The 17916-nt window shown below is 48.0% G+C and overlaps 1 protein-coding gene across 1 annotated transcript in view; it reads right to left on the bottom strand.

The window, feature by feature from the left end:
• Positions 1 to 17667, bottom strand: part of Plbd1 (phospholipase B domain containing 1) — a 54053-nt gene extending 36386 nt beyond the window's left edge. Inside the window, exons 1-2 of the mRNA XM_048432446.3 lie at positions 16936 to 17667; positions 7682 to 7901 (exon numbers count right to left, since the gene is read on the bottom strand). Of these exons, the coding sequence (XP_048288403.3) occupies positions 7682 to 7901; positions 16936 to 17059 (344 nt within the window). The 5' untranslated portion in view covers positions 17060 to 17667. The remainder of the gene's footprint in view (positions 1 to 7681; positions 7902 to 16935) is intronic.
• Positions 17668 to 17916: the final 249 nt, after the last annotated feature.

The raw sequence follows: 17916 nt of genomic DNA, 5'->3' as shown, positions 1-17916 counted from the left end.
CCAGGATGACGGAGTCGAACTTTGCCTACTGAATTCCAAGTCTTTGTTCTTCAGTGTTACACTCTATTGTTTGATTCAGTTCACGTATCACTACTTATTGCTTAAACAGTTTTTTTTTAAAAAAGTCATTTATTTTAACTTTATTTTATGTGCATTGGTGTGAAGGTGTCAGATGCCCGGGAACTGGAATAACAGACAGTTGTGAGCCGGCCATGTGGGAGCTGGGAATTGAACCTGGGACCATTGGAAGGGCAGCCAGTGCTCTCACGTGTTGAGTCATCTCTCCAGCACCCATCTGTGATACCAGGCAAAGACACAGACCCGTGTGTGTGTGTGTGTGTGTGTGTGTATGTGTACATGCATGCATTTGTGTGTGCTTATGGAGGCCAACAGCAGCAGCTAACCATGGGCTTTGCTTCTCAGACACTTTCCACCTTATTTTTGAGACAGGGTTTCCCTTTGGCTTGGATTCAGCCCGCAGGCTGAGCTGGTTGGCAACGAGCCCGGCGATGTGCTTGTCTCTGCCTCCCACAAGCACCATCCAACTATTCTGTTACTTGGGCTGGAGGATCGAGCTTGGGTCGTCATCCTTGCGAAGGCAAGCACGTTACTCCAAGGACATTGACTCTGGATACTGAGTTCAAAGCTTGCTTCTACATTTGTTGAAGACTAAAAGCAAGAACCCTGACTTTTCCGTGGTTCTGTGTCTCATGCAGCGGAGCTGACGCTAGCACGAACTTCATGGATCTCTCAAGCTTAGTTCTGGGTCCTGCAGCGCTTCCTCCTAGGTGGGCTAACACTTGCTCACCTCTTTATCTGTCACACACATTCAGACACTGAAAATCTCGAAGACACGTGAGCATCCATCTCTTCCTGAATCTTTTCGCTCCATGACAACATCACACCATGTAGTTAGTAGTTGCCATTCACTGTATCTCTCCTGCACCAGGGACCAGACAGGCGGCCTTAGTGTTTTCCACAGTCATTAACCTACATGCACGTGTCTGTACAAATGGAAAAACTGACTGTAAACAGCCTGGTTTCTAATCTGGAACCCCACTGTGTTGACTAGCTTGATGTCAACTTCAGAGTTCTCTGAAAGGAGGAGACAACTGAGAAAATGTCACACATGGTCTGCCTGTAGGGCATTTTCTCAGTCAGTGGTTGATGGCGGAGGGCCCAGACTACTGTGGGTGGGGACATCCCTGGGCTGGGGTTCCTGGCATCTATGGAAAGCAGGCTGAGCAAGCCATAGGGAGCAAGCCAGTAAGCAGCCCCCCCCCCATGACCTCTGCATCCATCAGCTCCTGTGTGCAGGTGCCAGCCCTGGCTGAGCCCCTGTTCTGACTTCCTTTGAAGATGAACTGTAATTGGGAAGAGTAAGCTTTTTGGTCATGGGGTTTCATCGCATCAATAGAAACCCTAAGACACCTATTCACTGACTTTCTTTCAATTACCTAAAACGTTTCTCTGTGCCCAGGTTTTCACGGTCCTCATATGTGGCCAGCAGTGAACATAGAATTAGCACAGACTGAAGTTAACATGAAGACTTTGTGTTCTTCGATCACTTGCTGGAGCATGGTACCCTAGATAAATGCTTGCAGCCAGTTGGCAGTGGCCACTGGCCCACTTCTCAGGATTGCCATCCTTCCTTCTGTATTCAGTGGTCCTCACCAAGCTCCAAACAGTTCCAAGTCCATAGTGCATGAGAGAGTTTTGAGGGTGGGGCTCTAGCTTCGTTTTGGCCTTTGCTTATAGACTTGACTTGGGAGCATCTCGCATCAAAAGGAGCAAGCCCGGCATGTGAAGGAAATTCTTGAGGCGTTTCTTGACAGTAGCCCAAACACAAGAGATGGAGTGATTGCTGATTCTATTGGGACTATGGTACTGGTAAACTTGGCCAGCCTTTGCAACGGTTGTGTCAACATGGTAAACTCTACCAAAGAATGTTCTTGTGCCCACCTCTTTCTCTCCTTTCTGAGCAACAAAACAGATGTGTGTGGCATTGAATCGTCCTTCCAGCTGGGAAGTTGCAGAGGAGGAGGCTTCCGTAGCTGTCTTGGACACCCCATTTTTTAAAATCCACTTTATTTAAACAACCAGAGAGAGCATCCTAGGGCCCCACATCCTCATCCCTTTTCTTCCCAGAAAACTTTCAGTGCCTCATATTATTGATGACCTATCCAAGATCGCTTAACATTTAGATCACCAGGGAGACACAGGAGACTGAATTTACAACTCTTAGGGAGCCGCTCAATTTCAAAAACGAAGGAAGGAACTCAGCATGGCTGGGGTTCCAGCTTGCTGTGTTGTATGGAAATACACGCTCTTCCTTCTGATTCATCAACTGCAACAACAGGATTCAGTTAAATCTAATGAGCATATAGTTAACAGCTGGGGCAGAAGTGCCAAGCCAGGTGTTTGGGTGCATAAACGTGGTTAAGACAGGGGCCCCACCTTCAAGCTGCTACAGATGGTGGAGGGAAGAGATGGAGCCGTAAGTCAGTGGGGAGACAGTCATAAGAAACTTTATCAAGAAGACATCTTTGGAGGATGGAGAGATGGCTTGGTGGTTAGGACTTTTCCTGTTCTTGCAAAGGACTTGAGTTGGCTTCCCTGCACCCACATCAGGTGGCTCACAACCGCCTATAATTCCGGTTCTGGGGGATCTGATGCCCTCTTCTGGCCTCTGGGGTCACACACAAACATGGCACACAACACACACAACAAACAAATCAACAAACAAACCAACAGGACAGCATTCAGCTGAGACATGACGGCACAGGCCTATAATCCCAGAACCTGGGAAATAGAGGCAGGAGGATCGGGAGTTTGTTATCCTTAGCTAGATAGTGAATTATGGGCCAATCTAGGCTACATAAGGTAAAGAAAGTGAAGTAGAAGCCCTAATACCTGTGGGTTGGCCTGCTGGTTGGTTACTTCTCTAGTTGCTAGGATGGGGTACCCCAAGGCAGCACCCCATGGGAGGGAGGATTTATTTTTACCCTTCGCTTGAGAGGGTGCAATCTAGCACAGCGCAGTCTAGCACAGTGGACTTCACGCCATTAAGAGCCTGTGGCTGGAATCTTCAGTTTGTGGTAGGTGAGGAAGCAGAGATGCCCAGTCGAAAGTGGGTGGAGTTGGTCTATCCCTTAAATTTGACTTCTATAAGCCTGTATCTGTCAACGAGGCTCCATGTCCAGAAGTTTCCACAACTTCCCCAAACAGGGCCACCAGCCAGGGTGTGGGGGCCAATTTTATATTCAAATTATAACATTGATCCTAGATGGTTAGTACATTTTCAACTGGCCGTAAAGAAGCATCGAGTTCCCAGGAATCCATTCAGAGACATCACATTGTGGGACTTCAACTAGAAATTGTCATCCTGGGAGCCCTGCTAGCAGCAGCAGCTGGAACCCATGATCCCGTGAGCCAGCCTAGCTGCTCCACTGAGCAGGTCGATGCCTTAACTACCAGCTTATACAGCAGACTGGGTAAGAAACCCCATCTCTGGGGCCGCATCAGAAGAGAAAGAGGGACACGGCTGCTATTGGTTCCCCAGCCCTCGGCCAAGCATGGGTGTGAAGCGCACACAGTCCACACAGTCGCTATGAAAGCAGCCAACTCTGGGCAGCTCTGTGCTGAGCCCAAAGGTGATCTAAACACACCATCACGCTGAGTTTCCTGCCTGTGTCTGCCTTTCAATAAACTGGACGGCAGAGCTGCTGCAGATCCTGGATGCCCAGATCCTCCCACTCGAGAGGAAGAAGCAAACGAATATCCGTGTGTTTGAGGCCAACCTGGGTTACATGACAATTTCCAAAACAGCCAGGGCTACATAGTGAGACTATTCCTCAAAAACAAAACAAAAGAAACAAACAAAAAAACCAAGCTCACCAAATAAAAACAAAGCTAAACAAAACCCATAGAGACAAAACATAAGATTTTATTCAAAAACAAAATAAAGCCAACCAACTAAAAACAAAACAAATAGTAGTTACTGAATTGTAGCTGCTTTTTAAAAATGAAAACTAAGCAGCCTGGCACAGTGGTCCATGCCGTTAAGCTCAGCATTCACTTGGGAGGCAGAGGCAGGCAGATCTCTGTGAGCAGAAGCCTAACCTGGTCTACAGAGTGAGTTCTAGGACAGCCAGAGCTAAAAAGTGAGATGCTGTCTCAAAACAAACAAACAAACAAAAAACCCAAAGGGGAAAAAACAGAATGTAATGTTTACTACATATATGTTTTTTAATGGACTTGGGGTGAGGGAAAGAATAAGGTTATTCAAAGATAAATGCTTTATATCTAGAATGAAGGTACAGGGCTGGTCAGATGGCTCAGCAGCTAGAGACATTTGCTAGCCTGACAACCTGACTTTGATCCCCAGAACCCACAAAGTAGAAGGAGGTAGAAGGAAGAAGTGAGTATCATAGACTGTCCTCCAGCCTCCACATGCTTGCCGTAACACTCATGAGCACACACATGTGTGCACGTGCATACATACATACTCACACATACACACACGAAAATAAAGAAAACCATTAAAAAACCCACACCCTAACCCACTTCCAAAGTGTCTGCCCGGAGATTGTTGGAACTGAGAATGACATCATGCCCCCCCCAAGTCAGAAGACTGTCAAAATCCTTGGGCTCTCTCCAGCAGTGGGACTCAGTACCAAAGTGGATGCACATTCCATAGACCCAAGCTGAGCTGCTCCTTCGGAACTCGCTTTCCCTCGGTGCCCCCATATATGTCATTGTCAACTTCATCCCATCTATTTGTATTCAAACAATTCTGGTCTGAATTGTTTCTCCAAACTTGCAGCCCAGTTAAACAACACAGCCGCAGCTCAGTGGAGAAGGAATGGCAGAAGAGTTCAGGGAGGGCCGAGCTGGCTTTACATGTATAACATAGCTTTAAGCGTGTTTTTAAAATGTTTTCGATGGATCGGGGAGATGGTTCAGTGGTTAAGAGCATAGCGGTCCTGGGTTCAGTTCCCAGCATGCACATGGTAATTCCAGTCCCAGGGGCTCTTGATGATGTCTTCCCCTCTCCACAGGTACTGCACACGTACCGTGCACTTATGTCTAGATAACGGAACAGGAGCTGGCGTCCATGACTGATAACCATTTCAGGAGCTCAGAACAGAATTAGGATCCACATTTAATATCTCAGTGAGAGTCTCATAGCCCCCAATAAGGTTAGATTAAACTGTACTTCACTAGGTCACAGGGGATAGAAGAAGCTAGCTGAGTCGGAAAGAGAGTTTTATATCAAATGTGATGTGATCGAACGAGATGCAACTGTGCCCCCTTTGGAGGTTTCTCTGTAAAGCACTTCTCCAGCACTCAGGGAGGGGGGTGAGGTAGGAGGACCACTGCATCTCTGAGGCCAGCCTAGGTTGCTTAATGAATCCCAGGAGTCTTAGTTAGGGTTTCTATTGCTGCAACAAAACACCATGACCAAAAAGCAAGTTGGGGAGGAAAGGGTTTCTTCAGCTTATACTTCCACATTGCTGTTCATCTGAAGGAAGTCAGGACAGGAACTCACCCAGGGCAGATTCCTGGAGGCAGGAGATGATGTAGACGCCATGGAGGCGTCTTACTGACTCTGCTTACTGACTTGCTTCCTATGGCTTGCTCAACTTGCCTTCCTACAGAACCCAGGACTACCTTGGGCTGGGCCCTTCCCCATTGATCACTAATTGAGAAAATGCCTTACAGCTGGATCTCAAGAGGCGTTTCCTCAACTGAGGCTCCTTCCTCACTGATGACTGATGTGGAATTCCCCTCTGTATGCTGTGAATGTTTTATTACCATTGGTTAATAGTAAAGCTGTTTCAGCCAGTGGCTTAGCAGAATATAGCCAGGCTGGAAGAGACAGAGAGAGTAGGCGGAGTCAGGGAGATGTCATGTAGCTGCCGAAGGAGAAAGACGCCTGAATGCCAGAACCTCACTGGTAGACCATAACCTAGTGGCGATACACAGATTAATAGAAATGGGTTAATTTATGATATAAGAGCTATCTAGAAATATACCTGAGACACTTTCCAAACAGTGTTCTAATTAATATAGTTTCTGTGTGATTATTCGGGTCTGGGCGGCCGGGAAATGAACAAGCGGTCTCTGCTTACAGATGACTTTAGCTTATGTCAAGCTGACACACAAAAACAACCAGGACACTAGGCCAGCCATGGTTACAGAGAGAGACAGAATGAGACCTCGTTTTAAGCAAACAAACTGGACTAGGGACACAGGTCAGTTTGTAACTTGATGTTGGTAGAGTGACAGATGTCCTGGTTAGGATCCCAGCAGAGCAGAAACCCGGGCACAGTGGCCCATGCCTATAATCTCAGCACCTGGGAGGTGGAGGCAGGAAGATCAGAAGTTTAAGGTCATCCTCAACTTCATAATGAGTTCAAAAGCAGCCTGGGATACATGAGACCCTGCTACAAACTCTAGAAAAGCTTAAATGTGGTGATTAAATTATCAACTATAACCTTGTCATTTTTTATAAGACAAGGCAAGGACACCGAATGAATAAAAATGGACTTAGGAGTAATAGTTACAGTATATTAAAATTTCAATGTAAACCTCTTTGTCCACCGAGAAGTATTGTTTCAAAATGGTAGAAAATAAATGCTCTTACATTTTTTAAATGTATTAATCTCCATTATGTTTTCATTATTTCATTCCTTCATTCTTTTATGGTGTGCGTATGGAAGCGAGTGTTCCATGGGATATGTAAGGAAGTCAGACAATTTATGAGAGCTTCATCCTGTGGGTCCCTGGGACTGACCTCGGCTGTAAGGCTTGGCGGCCACTGCCTCTACCACTGAACCATTTTGCCAGCCCCTTACATTTTACTTTTTAAAAATCCTCCCTGCTTTATCTCTCTCGGGAAGCGACTCCACATCCTATCTGCCTTCCAATCCAGGCAAACGACAAGCAGGATGGCATAACCTTTCCAAATGCTTTCATTAGAAAGGAAGAATTGTCGGCGGAGGAGACGGTGCAGGCCAAGTGCCTGCCACACAAGCATGAGGACCCCGAGGACCCACAGGAAAAGCTGGGGTTCCAGCATGTGTAACCCCAGTGCTGGAGAGGAGGAGACAGGAGCAGCTGTGTCTGGTGCCCACTGGCTGTTCAGTCTAGCTGAATCAAAGCACTTCAGGTTCAGTGAGCACCCCGGTCTCCAAAACATTAAAGTGGAGAGTGACCGAGGAAGACGTCACCAATCTCTGACCTCTGCACACGTGAAGGCACACATGCACACATGCACACACTCATATGGACAAATATATACACTGCACACAACAAACATAATGGTGGTGGTGCACACCTTTAATCCCAGCACTTGGGAGGCAGAGGCAGGAGGATCTCTGTGAGTTCGAGGTCAGCCTGGTCTACAAAGTGAACTCCAGGACAGCCAGAGCTGTTACACAGAGAAACTATTTCACAAAAACAAAACAAAAAAGTAGATTTCCAGAAAAGAAGTGTTATGAAAAGGAACAGGTGCCCGACCTGGGTGCTTTGTGTCTTCTGGGCTTGTATGATTATGATGGGTACAAGTGGGGTGCTGTTCATCTAGCAAGTGCACCCCAGCTACCTTCCACTCCTAACACACGTCGCCAGGGTTCGGGAGCCACTGTTGGGCAAAGCAAAGAGATAGGGTACTTACGGAGCCGTGAGGTAGCCCTCAAGGTAGCCGGCCAGAAACATGATAATCTCATTGGCCAGGATCTGAGAGCTATACCCAGCTCTGATTTCCAGGATGCCCCAGCCTGTGACTGTAATGGAGTCATTGTAGAAGCCGTAGGCATCCCCATTCTTGTCCAGCACGTTCTTGACTTCCACTGACTTCGAAGCAGGTAACCAGTATGCAGTTGCATAGTAGATTCCTGAAGGAAACAGGAGCCGTGAGGGACGCCACTCAGCTAAGGCCCACGCCTTTCCCCCCATGCAACCAATGTCACAGAGTTCGGTTTTAAAGATTTCTATCCTACTGACTGGGAGGATGGCTCAGTTGGTGAAATATCTGCCGAGCAAGCATAAGACCCAAATTTGATCTCTGGAACCCTGGTGAAAAGCCAGCTGTGGTGATGTATTTGTAATCCCAGTACTGGCTCTCAGTAGCTCGCAGGCTAGTTTAGCCTCAGGCCAGTATAAAACCTGTCTTGAAACTAAATGACGTGGACAGCGTCCCAAGGGACATCTGTGGCTGCCCATAGGCTTTTCACACACACACACACACACACACACACACACACACACACACACACGGGGAGAGAGAGAGAGAGAGAGAGAGAGAGAGAGAGAGAGAGAGAGAGATTTGGAAGGCTGAGGCAGGAGGATCTCAGGTTTGAGTACAGCTTAGTGAGATCCTATCCCAAAATAAACACTAAAAAAATAAAAAATTAAGAATCAATTCCTCAGTCCCTCCTCTTGGTCTCACAATCCATTTTGTGTCCTGGTGTCTAGCTATAGCATCACCAGGCCAAGCACTCTGGTACCATGCATCCAGCTCTCTGCCCTGCCAGGAACTGGGTCAGCTCTCCTGATGTGAGTTGCCATTTCCTCTTCCTACTATTCCCTCTCTTCCTACTCCTCTAACACTCTGGAAATGGTTAGTGAGGACTCAGCAAACTGTCCCGCCTCACAGGAGCTGCTGTCCCCATTCCTTTACACCTAACCCAACATGGCAAACCTCTCAAATCCAGAGACAGTTTCTCTCCCAGCAGAGACAGTTTCTCTCCCAGCAGAGACAGTTTCTCTCCCAGCAGATACAGTCCCTGGCGCATAGTTGGTGCTCAGGAAACTGCAGCGGAAGGAGAGTCTAGTGTGGCGCTGACCATCTGTGTAGTGGTAAATGCTCACTGTCAACTCGACAGAATCTGGAATCGTGTGGGAAGACCCACCCACTGAGGGTGGCACCATGCCGACTGGGATCCTGGACTCTATAAGAATCACCATGCACACTGAACCGGAAGACGAACAGGGTCACAAGGCTGAGACTGACCATGGTTATACCCTGGAAAAGAGGGATTTTTGTTGTTACTGACTGCCTGAGGCACACACTTGCTCTGGAGTTCAGGCTGGACTAGAACTCACCACCCTCCTGCTTCAGACTCTCATTTACTGGAATTGCAAATATGTTGTCAGACCCAAGCAGAAGACCTTTACAAAGGGTTAAATGGAAGCGAAGTTTTGCATTACATTCCTGGCAGGTCTTGCATGGTTGCATATGACTGCAATGCCAGCATCAGGAGGCAGAGGCAGGAGGATCACTGCAGGTTTGAGGCCAGTCTTCTAGTCCCTAGCTGATCAGGGCTACAGAGCAAAATAACACTCTCAAAACAACAACAACAGCAACAACAGTATACACACACACACACACACACACACACACATACACACACACACACACACACACACACACCTCTCACTAATCCTGGCAACAAACAATGAGCTGTTAAGGAGGCTGAGCGGCTATAATCGACATCTGTGCACATCTTAAAGTTTCCTTTCCAAATATAAAAAGTCGGTTCTCCAAGTTTCTTCCTGACTCCAGAAGCTATAGTTGATCCCTTCCCTGACGTCTCTCTCTCTCCGATACACACACACACACACAACACACACACACCACCACCACCACCACCCCACCCCTGGAAATGAGGAACCAGACATGACTTTACCACAAAAAACCGAGGCTGGGTGAAATCACCAAAGGGGAACCATGAGAGAAAGGGGGAAGGCGAGTGAGCCCGCAGGCCTCTTCCCTTCCTGCTCTCTCTTCTAAGCTCAAGTCAATGCGACTTTCTCCCAAACCCCTCTCTGCACACTGAGGCTAGCTCAGGCAAGAGAAACATTCGAGGACTCAGTTCACTCTTGCTGGAGTTATCTGTATCCCTGACCACAAAAGCCAGCTTCTAAGACACCAACAAACCTCCGCATGAAGACACCTCCACCCCATCCTTAAGAAGATATCACCAAAACCAGCTTACTACCCACAGGACATGTCTAACCCTAAACCTGAGGGTTTTGATCTGCCCCTAACAACTTCACTCGTTCCATGATGTCTACCAATTCCCTCTTGTTTTCCAGTGTCTGGACTATCTTTTTCCAACCCCTTAGCATGCTAACTCATCACCCCTGTTGAAGAGCATATCTACGCAGGGGCAGATGTTGGAGAAGGTGGACTGGTGGGAGGAAATGCTGCGTCCTTCTAACCCTAACCTCGTTTTCAGCAGCTCTTTGAAGGCAAAGATCGTATCTGCCCACCTCTGACAAAAGCTGCTCTCCCCCACAATATGACGTTTCTTTGGGGATCCTCATTGGTGGGGTTTTTTAGATTTCTTTTATGAGTGCATGTCTGGTGCCTGTGTGTGCCTGGCGCATTTGGAGGTCAAAAGAAGGTGTTAGGTCCCCTGCGACTGTAGTTAAAGATGGTAATGAACCTCCATGTGGGTGCTGGGAATCAAACCCTAGTCTTTTGCAGGAAGTAGTGTACCCAACTACTGAGCTGTGCTGCCTGTCGCCAGCCCTAGTTGTGTTTTGAGGTGGTATTTGTATTTTGCCTTCCAACTCCATCTAAGACCTTGAACTCCTGGCCCTTTGGCCTCCTCCTTCCAAGCTGTACACTTCTCAGCTCTTTGCTTATTCTTCTAAAGAAAAGCAAATATATTCAAACATCAGTTCCTTCATCGAGGCTGGCCTAACATCTCTCTTGTAATTATGTTTGCAAACATGAGAGGCCCGAGGGATGGCTCAGCCACTCTGCTTACATCTATCTAGCCCAAGAGGCAAGTGCTAAGTGCCATATTTAGAACTGTGGGAATGAATGTGTTTCCCAGCAACACCCTCAAAACCAGCATGCTGGATCTGCATCTGGACTAATTGACATGCTGCTGTAGTAAACGTCATATCGCTACGTTGTTGTGCGTTCTCTGAGCTCACTGAGTAGCTGGACCTAGGATTGGGGTTGCCCTGACCTCATTTTAGACCCAAGCATGTTTGTCTCAAAAAAAAAAAAAAGTCCTCCAAGGTCTGAGAATAGGTTCCCATCCCAATCTGTGACAAGGGCCGGGAGGGAGAGCAAAGAACAGCCAGACAGCCCAGAAATGAAAAACAATGTCCTCCAGAAGAGCAGAGAAACAAAATCATTTCCAACTTTCCGACCCAGGTAGGAGATATAAAGATGCCTGCGATGAGAAAGGGGGTTCACCTGTGCTGTTCATCCACAGAGGGAAAGCTCAATTTGAACTCCAGTTGATACCTCAGCTTCCCCAGCCAGTTTCTGCAAGAAATCCTCAGCATCGAATCTGACAATACTGTTTCTAGCAATTATTTGTTGTTTTTTCTGGAAGCCTCAGCCCAGGGGAACTCTCTGCCTGAGACTCTTTCTTGGGAGGTCTAGCTGGCCGCCTTAGTGGGGCACCCCCAGTTGGTTTCTCTAGAATGGCTCGAGCACCCAATGTGATGATGTTTTGCACCCCCTTTTTACTACTTCACCAACTCATTCAAACCTGAAACTATGGTTGTTGCAGACCATACAAAAGCTACCTAACAAAGATAGTACTTTTGTTTTCTTAATAAAGCTGGGGAACTTCCAGTGGTTTTCATGAAAAAAAAAAAAAACAACCCCAAACTTTAAATGCCTTCTTTACATTTCTTCTGCACTTTACTATTCTCTGTGAACTTATTTTCAATTGAAAAAACAAAAACAAAACAAGCAAACCCTAACCCTTAACATTTGTACAATGCATTCTCCCCTCTTATTTTTAAAGATCGGATCTTACTCTGTAGCCCAGGATGACCTGGAACTCACTATGTAGCCCAGGCTGGCTTTTATCTCACGACAGTTCTTTCTCAGCTCTGAGTGCTAGTGTTGCAGGTGTGAGCTGGCAAGTCTGGATGACTCCCATTATTTAGAGCCTAATTTTCTTAGCATCTCATTTTATGGACGAGTGAATGGCTGTTAACCCTACGGGGCAGTGTTGGCCTGCATCAGACCTTTAGAGGGAGACAGGGAGGAAGAGAAGATGGCTGAGCAGGGGGGCTCTGTGAGAGAAAATAAAATAAGGTTGAGGTTCATTCTGTGCCGGTTGGACTGAGACTCACTGAAGTGCCTCAGACTTCCTTACTCTACCTCATGTGCCTAGCTTGTGTGGTGACTCTTCATGTCTCTTCCTTCTACAAGGGCCCCCAGGAAACTGCTCTCTGACTTCTAGATTTGCTCTGAGTCTTCATCAGAGTTACTGATGAAATAACTGCTTTGTGAGTATTGCAGTATCTGGGCAAGAAAATGCTATGTGTTCAGCTTGGTGTAGGCTCAGAGGAAGGTTGTTTGGGTAAATTCCTCCAAGGAATAGAGTGAAGAGCAGGAGAAATGGGGGAAGCTAATGAGTCTGCCCAACTGTGGACTGATTGATCTTCCCGGGCCCTGCTGAGGCAGTGTGCAGTACCCCATCTCAAGGGTGGGAGAGGAACAGTAGGTCATGATGGCTCACTCCTGGAACCCCAGCACTTAGGGTGCTGAGACAGGGGACCCCTGGGAATCCGAAGTTAGCCATAGCTCCATAGTGAGATACCATCCCCATACAAACAAGCAAAAAAACCCAAATGTGGATGGGAAAGTGACGTGGGAAGTCCTTCTGTATATGTGTTGCTCCTATTGACTAATGAATAAAGCTGTTTCGGTCAGTGGCTTAGCAGAGGAAATAAAGCTAGGTGAAAAAATCTGAATCTAGCTATAGAGAGACACAGAGAGAAAGGGGTACATTTCTTTGCCTGCTCCTCTTCTACATAGTCATAAGATGTCCTGCCTTGGTTAAAGCACTCCCTCGCAGACTTGTGAGGGCCCCTGTTCTGAAGTCTGCAGCCTGAGATGCTCTGACATGGAAAGCCAGACACTGTGGGGGCACAGTCGGGCAGGCTTGTGTGATGCCGGTGTGAGTGACTGGTGGCCCTGAAGGGCAGTTAGGGAATAACAAAACAAGAATGTAGGAAGTGACCCGGAGTTTTCTCAGGCCTCGTTTTTTTACCCCCTTGAACATCCATTTGGCCTCATTCTGATTTGGCGCGTCCCTCCCCCAGCCCTACCTACACTCTACACGCTCTTTTGGGGAAAGTGTCACACCATGGAGCCTTGGCTGGCCTCGGATTTGCTGTGTAGCCCAGTCGGGCCTCAGTTTATGGAGATCAGCTTTCCTCTGCCTTCTGAGCTCTGGATTAAGGTGTGTGTCACCATGCCTGGCAGATTTGGTCCTCTGAGTCACGGCTCATCAAGAGCACTCATTAACAAGAGATATTTGTGTGTGTTTGGTCCAATCTCCATCACAAGCTCCTTGGGAATGGGAGGTGAGTCTCATCTGTCAATACATCCACTCCCTCGGGCCAACCACAATTCTTTCTTGATTACATGGCCACCTAAATCCCACACTGGAAGGGCACACATGGGGACACACGCACATGGAATTCACAGTACACTGATGTATGTGAGTGTGTGTGTGTCCTAGCACATAGCAGAAGTCAGAGGACAGCTCTGTGGAGGGTGGAGTCAGGTTATCTCCCTCCCTCCACCCTATGCAAGTCCCAGGGATCAACCGCAGGTCAGCCTTGTGCCCCGTGAGCCTTTCTGGTTGTGCCATCTCACTGGCCTCTGGATATTGATTCACGATTTCAAATCGTGAATTAGGATGTTGGTCACTTGAGTTTTCAGAGCATCTTAAAGAGACTAATGCTTAGATAACTGGTCAGCCCTTCATGCTGGGCCTACCACAGCACTTGCCAGGCTGATGGAGGCCTTTCACAACAGGACAGTCTCTCTCGGGGATTTATTTATTCTGTTTTCAAATCTCAATCAAAAGACTTCCACAACTTCCCCCAGAAAGATTGACACATTGTCCCGTGGCATCTGCAGCAGCGCAGACACAGAGTTACAAGTTTTGTTTTGCACAAACATTTCCCCATAATTTCACTACCTCTATCTCCTTTTTAACAATATTAAGTAAGTTCCTCTTTTGCCCTAGCACAAAGAAGCAATAACTCAGTAGCCACCCTTTTAAGTTAAAACAGCACACAGGAGCGATTGGAACAGTGTTTAGGGCAACAAGACCATGCCAGTGTGGTGGCTCATGACTTTAAGTCCAGAACTCGGGAGGCAGAGGCAGGTGAATCTCTCTGAGTTCTGGGTCAGCCTTGTCTACACAATGAGTTCTAGGCTAGCCAGGGCTACACAGTGATATCCTGTCTTTAAAAGAATAAAAGGTAATAAAGAACTTCTATGTTAAAAGTAAGCCCATGAAGCAACCATGAGACCCACCTTAGTGAATTCAGAGTTAAAGTAGCCATTGAGACTGGACTCAACCAATAGTCAGTCGACCACGACACCTCGAGGAGACTAAAATGACATCCAGGGTAATAAGAGCACATTGGTGAGGCTCAGATGTGTGGTCAGGCAGATACCCACCATTAGGTCGATGGCTCAACCAGACAAGCGCTACCAGCTGATTCCAGGTTCTACCGAGAGGAGAGGAGTCAGGCCCCTAGACATCGAACTCAATAACATCTATCGTATGTCTTGTTGGCAGGAAGAATATGCCTGAAGCAGGCTACAGGTGTTATTCCTTTGGGTCTGGTCCCTTTAAGGACTAACCACGCCCACTCCCCAACCACTTCTGACCTCCCTCGTCACCATCTTCCCTTTTCTCTCTTGTTTTTGTCTCTTGGTGTGTGTACACGTGTCTTTGTCTCTCTCTCTCTCTATGTCTGTCTCCATGTCTCTCTGTCTCCCTCTTTTTAAGTAATAAATGTCTCCCTCTTCTTTAAGTAATAAATGTTTAGCTTTATGTATAGCCTTATGTCCATTTACTCTTCCGTCCACCGCATCCAGCCGCCTGACTCTGCCGCTCGCCCGGGGAACCTGCACTGCTCTGGGAGCCTCTGCCTGGCTCGCAGGCCACTCGGGGCATTCCATCATATCTTTTCAAAGAACAATAACAGGAGCACCCAGTCAGCCCGACAGTTATATTTCTAACGAATACTTAATGAAGAGTCTGGGAACAGACTTGGGTGTGTATCAGGGTGAACTGGCTCCCAGAGATCTGATCACATCTGGTATGCTGCAAATACTGGCTTCCAGAGTCTTGCCCTGCAAGGCTGACGGTCAGGTGAGGAACCAGTTTTAAGAAGGAATATGCTATATTCTAAGTCTCAGAGAGTCTGCCCTATCTCTCTCTAGTGACCACCCGACTTGGCCTGGAGGATTATTCTCAAACGGCAAAGAGTTGAGGTGGGGTTGCCCCATCACAGAGGGTAATTAGTGTTTGAACATTCATGGGGACCGGAGTTCAATCTCCAGTACTGAACACACACACACACAGTGAAACCAGACAAGGATGTTCTTAAAAATACTCATGGGCTTTTCGGTCTTCAAGGACAGGTCACACTGTCACCTGTGTGCTGTAACTGGAACAGCCTGAAGAGGTGACTGCAAAATAAATTTGCCAATTTCTAGAATAAAAAGAAATCCAAATTCAAAAATTTGAAGTGGGCCAGCAGGATGGCTCAGAGGGCGTCTTGTCTGGGGTGAGTACATATTAGTTCACCTCTCCCCAGGAAACGTTAGGACAAAAGCTGACTGAGCTCATGGTACTGAGCTAGGTACTTCAGGGAGAATAGGGAGAGAGCAAAGTCCCTGTTTTTTTGTGACTCAAATTTTAGGTAGTGTGCGGGCAGGTTGAGGAAGCCTCCAGTACAGAATCAACATTGAAATGAACAGATTCATATAGAGGACCAAAGGAAATCACCTGCATCTCAAATAACCACTGCATGCATCCTTAACTGTCCTCAAACTCACATTGGGGAGCCTTTCAGGACTGCTGTCCACAGTAAGGACCATTTCTCAAGACTAAAAGTGTGTGTGTGTGTGTGTGTGTGTGTGTGTGTGTGTGTGTGTGTGTGTAGTGGTCGGGGAGACCAAACAATGTGCAGCTAACTCAGGGGAGATGCCAGGTGCTTCTGGACCACTGTCTTCTGATGCCACAGACCGGCGCTTACTAGAAAGATGTGGGACAAGAGTGACTGGAGTCAGTTTTGAAAGCAAATGCCTCAAAATCTCCAGGTTGCAGGTCTGTGCTGACGGCTGGTAACTAGACTTTGGGAAGGGGACCCTGCCTAAGTCCCAGCCTATCCTTGGGTAAGGTCAGTGTGGAGAAGATTATGAAACTGAATTCATCTTCTCCAACTTTGGCTTTTGGAGTCTCCCAAATGTGCACAACCCACAATTCTTTCTGGTCTTCTCGCAATGGAAGCAAATGGAAGGATAAGATTGGAAGGCCGCCTGTTGAGACCTGCTTTACTGACAGGAAGGGTTACACCGTGGCCCTCAGGCAACCCAGCTGTCTTATCTTTATGCAAATTCCCGACTTCCTCCCATTCCCGGATCTTTGGGCTGTAGAACGGAGATTTTTACCCTCTTTTGGTCTACAAGGCCACTTGGAGGAAAGAGCAGCGTTCCTTTCTGTTCTGTCCCTGTCACATATTACCAGTTTGCGATCAATTCTCTTAAGCCGAAGTAGCTTGTCTGCCTTTAGAAACAGAACATAGGCCGGCTTCAAATCACACCTCCGTTCGATCTGGGTAAACACTCTTAGATGCCTTTTTGACTGGAGCCCTTTGGATCTGCTCTGGCTGTGCCAAGAACTCAGGCCAAAACTTTTTAAGTTGGCAGACCCCTAGTTCCCTCCTTAAAAGCCACCGCTGGCTGATCTGCGGCAGGGCTGGGGCGCAACTCGCCAGGCTGCCCACCAAGAAGTGCGACCCGAGACTCCCCTGGGTGCAAACTTGCTGGGACTCTGGCCCGCTGCGGGTACGGGGCGGCGCCCTGGGGGTACGGGGTCGCGCCCCCAATCCGCGGCCCCTAGTTTTGCTCACCTGGTGGCTTTTGATGGTGTTGGGCGGCTGCCCAGGAAAGCTGCAGCAGCAAGGGCAGCAGCAGCAGCAGCTGCTGCTGCGGCGCTGGCGGCCCGAGGCTCCTGCCAGATCTGCGGTGGGACATCGCTCCTCCGCTGTGACCTCTGCCGGGCTGGATTAGGTCCCACTGGCGCCGGCGGTGACAGCTGTTGCAAGAGCCGCCCTTGAGGGTGGCAGTGGGACGTTTCGTTGCAGAGGCCTCCGCGATCTTAACTTTCTTCTGGCATTAGTTTTGCCGGTTTGGGCGCTTCACGTGGCCTTGGGAACCAACCTTCGCCCTTCTGAGCCCCAGGCTGGGATAGGCGGATCCTTTCTGTCTGGTCTGACCCTCTAGTCACCTGTGGGCCAGGCCGGGAAAGAAGCGCTTTTGGGAAGTTCAGGGGCTGCGTGGCTTCTGGCCGCCTCCTGTAGGCTGGGACTCAGGGTTAAGAAATCAGTTCAAGGTAGCCTTGGCCCCTGTGGCAGGAGATGAGGTACCCCAGGCAGCTTTGGGTCTCATGTCTCTGCCTACACGCAGATCGGATTCTGTGACTTTCTGTCTTCTCGGGAGTTCTCATCCGTCAGGAACCAGGGCCTCTAGCGCCAGCCTGTCTAACCTCAGGAGTTCCACACCTCCGGGCTTTGGCTTCATTGGCCGGAGCTGATTCACACTGGGCTCAAAGCTGATCCTCTGTCGAGACCCCATTTCTGGGCAGGGCTCACTGAAAGCAACATTGTGAGTTGGTCCAGGGTGCCCTAGGTGACATTGTGAAGTAGGCAGCAGACTTCATGCTGACCAAGCGCAGGTTTTGGACCTGGACCCAGTTCAGACAGTTAAAAACAAGAGAGGTTTGTAATCCCAGCATTGCAAAGGCGGGAGGATTGTGAAAGTTTGAGGTCAACCTGGGGTATAGAATGAGATTGTCTCCCAAAAGCAAAACCAAAACAAAGCATAAATCAAAA

This window comes from Myodes glareolus, chromosome 3 (genome assembly GCF_982192425.1).
Source record: "Myodes glareolus chromosome 3, mMyoGla1.1, whole genome shotgun sequence".
NCBI classification, from domain to species: Eukaryota; Metazoa; Chordata; class Mammalia; order Rodentia; family Cricetidae; genus Myodes; species Myodes glareolus.
This window is presented reverse-complemented; position numbering and strand designations above follow the sequence as displayed.